Source organism: Limulus polyphemus, unplaced genomic scaffold (assembly GCF_000517525.1).
Source record: "Limulus polyphemus unplaced genomic scaffold, Limulus_polyphemus-2.1.2 Scaffold6674, whole genome shotgun sequence".
In the NCBI taxonomy this organism is placed as follows: Eukaryota; Metazoa; Arthropoda; class Merostomata; order Xiphosura; family Limulidae; genus Limulus; species Limulus polyphemus.
In genome coordinates, this window is record NW_013672284.1 from 12,073 (window position 1) to 16,705 (window position 4,633).

A 4,633-nucleotide genomic window follows, 5' to 3' on the forward strand; every position below is an offset into this window, starting at 1 on the left:
GTTACAAAACTTAGAGCTGTGGTAGAAGTTACATAACTTAGAGCTGTGGTAGAAGTTACATAACTTAGAGCTGTGGTAGAAGTTACATAACTTAGAGCTGTGGTAGAAGTTACAGAACTTAGAGCTGTGGTAGAAGTTACAGAACTTAGAGCTGTGGTAGAAGTTACAGAACTTAGAGCTGTGGTAGAAGTTACAGAACTTAGAGCTGTGGTAGAACTTACAGAACTTAGAGCTGTGGTAGAAGTTTTAGAAATGTTGTCCCCTACATCTAATTAAAATAATAAAACTGGAAATGTACCCTCTACTAAATGTTTGATTAATTTGTGTTTAAGCACAAATTTACACAATGTGCTATCTACGCTGTGCCCACCATGGGTATAGAAACCCGGGTTTTAGTATTATAAGCCCACAAGCTTTCCACTGAGCAGCTGTTCTATAACTATAGCTTTGTTTTCAATGTTTAGAGGCGTGGCTGTCCTCTCCCGAATACATCTTAGGTTACATCAAAATATGTTCGCCGTTGGCTCAGCAGTAAGTCTCAGGGGCTTATAACACTAACAACCGGGTTTAGGTACCCGCGATAGGTAGAGCACAGCTAGTCTATTGTATAGCTTTGTTTTTATTTGTTAGTTTGTTCTTAAGCACAAACATTAAAACGGTTTTTTAATCTAACTTGACAAGAACAATTAATCATGTCATTAGACAAGAACAATTAATCCATTCTATCGATTCCGAAGTTAGTTACACAACATCTTGTGGACGGTTGTCATGACAACAGTCGTGAAAACTACCGCATCCTCGTTGTTATAAGGAATTAAGAGTGAAGACTTTGGAGAACGCTGGAACGGATTGTTAATCTTAAGTTAAGCTGTCAAACAATAACAGAGGCGAAGTTGTACACACCTTCTTTAAAGACCATCCATTACCTTCCAGTACTGTGGTTGTATCAGCGGCTTCCCAGTGCTCAGACAATACAGTCAGTAAGCGACCAGAAACGGTCTCTTTCATGTGAACGTTTTTTTGTTTAGTTGTAGTTTTTTTTTTTTTTTTTTTTTTTGCTCAACAACGTTTTCAGAGAATGCAGGTCATTTGTTTAAACCCCATTTGAAGTTACCGTATAGGCAGAGCAACAAAAACCTCTTTTATGAGATGTTTGTAGGCCCATCCTAACTCTATTGTTGAATAAAGCAAATTCAGTGCTTTTGTTAACAGGGCTGTGTTGTTGTTTTTTTATGACTTTTTCACATGTTCTGTCCGCTCTTTGGGGGCGGGGGGTCTTTCAGCAAATGTACAACTTGTAAGGACCCTTGCTGCTTTCTCTCCGCTTTCCTTCCTCTGGAATGTGGTTGGTTACACATTACTGGTTGATAATATCGCAGTCCAGCTGGACTTGGAAGGATTTTCAAAACTAAAGAAAGAGATGAATACATGAAGTGTAGAAAATAACTCGAGTGAAATTCTGTGCTTAATACCTACTCTCTCACCCCACCCAGAAGAGAATGATGCAATAAAACCTAGTAATAAGTCTTAATATCTTAATAGCAGCTGGATCTCTTCATGATATCCACCAATACATTAAATCTGATTATTTGAAATTATGTTAAGATGTTTCGCGTTACATAAGACTGTCACGTTCTCAGCTATTTCTTTTCTAGTTGATATTTACGAAGCAGTGTCAGTTGTTGATGGTGTGTCACTGATTTTCAGATAGTTTAGTATATGATGAATTATATGCTGTAGAAGCAACTACTGATCAAAAGGTTTCATCTCTGTAATAATTCGGATACCCTAGAAACTGGAACGTTTCAATGTTTTGCTAATAGTCTCTACGTCGCATACTCTTGACAACGAGGGTTTCATTATTCTTCTACGAGACATTTTCCTTAAAGAATCAGATGCGCTGCTCACTCTCCATAAAAGTATCGGCCTTCAACAGAATTCCCATAAAAGCATTTTATTCATCTTCTGTAAAGGGGGTAGCTTCAATAGCAAAAATCACCATCCGTTTATCCTCATTGAGAATATCGTGAACCATTGATCCTCATTAAGAAAATCATGAACCGTTGATCCTAATTGAGAAAATCGTGAACCATTGATCCTCATTAAGAAAATCATAAACCATTGATCCTCATTGAGAATATCGTGAACCATTGATCCTCATTAAGAAAATCATGAACCGTTGATACTGATTGAGAAAATCATGAACCATTGATCCTCATTAAGAAAATCATGAACCATTGATCCTCATTAAGAAAATCATGAACCATTGATCCTCATCGCTTCTGACAAGTTAAACAACAACAAAAAAAAAACAAACCGTCAGCTAAGGGGACCACCTGTCTATAGTTTGGTTCATTAGATCTAATATGTAACTTTAAAATAATAATGTAGTTAAACAGTAACTAAGACCTCGTATCTTAATCAGTGGTGCTCAAAGTGTATTCCGCAGCCCAACTGGTGGTGCGCCTGCTGGTGTAAAATTCAAATCACCGACGCGCAACGCCACGGTCGAGGCCATACGAGAGAATGGAACATGTGGGTTAGGACTGATCTAAATGTTTGTTAATAAAGAATTAGAAAAACTTCACGTATAAGGATTAACCCATAAATAAAAAAAAGAATGAAACCACATTTTGATAGAATTTAAAGATAAAAATAAATTTGTATTGTGTTTTTGAGTTGCTTCGGAATATGTTATACGTTATGTTGTTGTTTTTCTCAGTTTTTGCTACATTCTTCGGATAAGAAGAAAGAGTGCACCATAGAGTGCAGCAGAGCTAATCCCATACTCGTCTGCGCTACTGATGGACGTACTTACCGGTCTCTCTGTGAGATAGAGCGTGCAAAGTGTGAGGGTCATCCTATTGAGGTGAAGCATCATGGAAAGTGTCCTGGTAAGTGTTTTTAGTTTGGTATTGGTGTTCTTAGAACAGTGCCTAGCGTCTTGGGTACGTACTGTGGTGTTCTTACATGAACACATGATTTCATGAAGGTAATAATGTGTGAGAGTAAGGGTTAAAATAACTATGTTCGAGGTCACGTGCTATTCTTGACACTCGTTGTTCGAGCATGCTCAGTCTGATTGCTATGATTTCGCGCTATTGCTAGACTGTTGTAATAATTCCAAAAAATTTAAAACACTTTCCACAGAAGTTGGAGCTGAATCGGGAGACTTGGTATACATGTTATCGGATATGAGATAAAACTAATGTTTTCAATTTCTTCATCTGTAGATTTCGAGGTGCTGTTTGAAGCTTTGAAATTTTCGCTTGTAAACCTTTAACTCTTTGATTACCATCTTGTTAATAGTACCGGAAAGTATGCTCAGATTCATTAAAATAACTCTTTGGGTCGGAAGGTCCTCTTTCCCTCACTTTGCATGAGAAGGGGTTGCTCCCGATTGGGTTTAGTTGGTATTTCAGAGTCTGCTGTCCTAACTAAAACCGTACGTCTAAACGTGGCGTCGTTAAACTGTGGAGTAGTCAAATATATACGTGTTAAAGATCCCCTTCGTGACGTCAAGTTCACACCAGTGACATCACACCGTTGCATTAATATATACTAATCCTTCAAATAAAGTGTAGTTAAACATCTAAATATTAGGTTGAAGCTGAAACCCTTCCAGACAATATTCCGGTTTCAACTGGAATCTTTAATAACAACTTTTAGTCAATTTCTGATACAACACTTGAGAAGGAGAGAGATACGAAGATACAGTCGCAAGTTTTAAACAGCGCACCTACGTCATAAGGTCGTCATAGCAACTATTGAGGTCATTATCGAGCTCTCTAAATCTTAGACGAATCGAGATACAAACTTGGTATTCTCAGTCACGTGCGAGATGAAGTTTGCGTGACACAAAAGTTTGACCCCAACCAACTTACCCTGCTGTCATGCGTGCGTTTTGCTAGTCGTGCTGGTGAACAACATTCATTGACAAAAAAAAAAAAATTCACACGAGATAGAGTAATGTGCAATAAGCCAAGCTAACAGGTTTTGTAGGGAGGCTGGAAAGGTGGCTTGTACTTTGATTTAATTTTGTAGTATTTTTAATGGCGTTATTCTGACTCAGTGCCTTGTAAATGTTATGGTTCTGATTTATCGTGCCCCTGTTAAGGCACGGCCCAAGGTTGAATTTAGCCCGGTTAGTATGTGTGTGTGTGTGTGTTGGTAACTGATATGTGTATAAGTTTTTATTACGTTCTTGGGGGTAATGATGGAATAAGGCAAATTGGTAGTTTTACAAGTTATTAGAAATCAAACATTCAGGGTAAACGCTCTTGGTAACGCCATTTTAATATTGGTTTTTGTCTTCAGTGTTATGTCCACCAACTTACCGCTAAGCCATCGGCGATGTGCTTTCTAAAACGTAGAAAATGTTAGGGATGTCAGCTGTAATTAGTAGGTAAAATAACCTACGGATCAGCTGTAATTAGTAGGTAAAATAACCTACGGATCAGCTGTAATTAGTAGATAAAATAACCCACGGATCAGCTGTAATTAGTAGATAAAATAACCCACGGATCAGCTGTAATTAGTAGGTAAAATAACCCACGGATCAGCTGTAATTAGTAGGTAAAATAACCCACGGATCAGCTGTAATTAGTAGGTAAAATAACCCACGGATCAGCTG

At 37.9% G+C, this 4,633-nt stretch overlaps 1 protein-coding gene across 1 annotated transcript in view; it reads left to right on the top strand.

Moving 5' to 3' along the window:
* Window positions 1–95: 95 nt before the first annotated feature.
* The window catches only part of LOC111089576 (SPARC-related modular calcium-binding protein 1-like), a gene marked incomplete at its 5' end in the record, with an annotated part of 15,246 nt that continues 10,708 nt past the window's right edge, over window positions 96–4,633 (top strand). Inside the window, 2 exons of the mRNA XM_022402342.1 lie at window positions 96–237; window positions 2,723–2,894. Coding sequence (XP_022258050.1) covers window positions 96–237; window positions 2,723–2,894 — 314 coding nt within the window. The remainder of the gene's footprint in view (window positions 238–2,722; window positions 2,895–4,633) is intronic.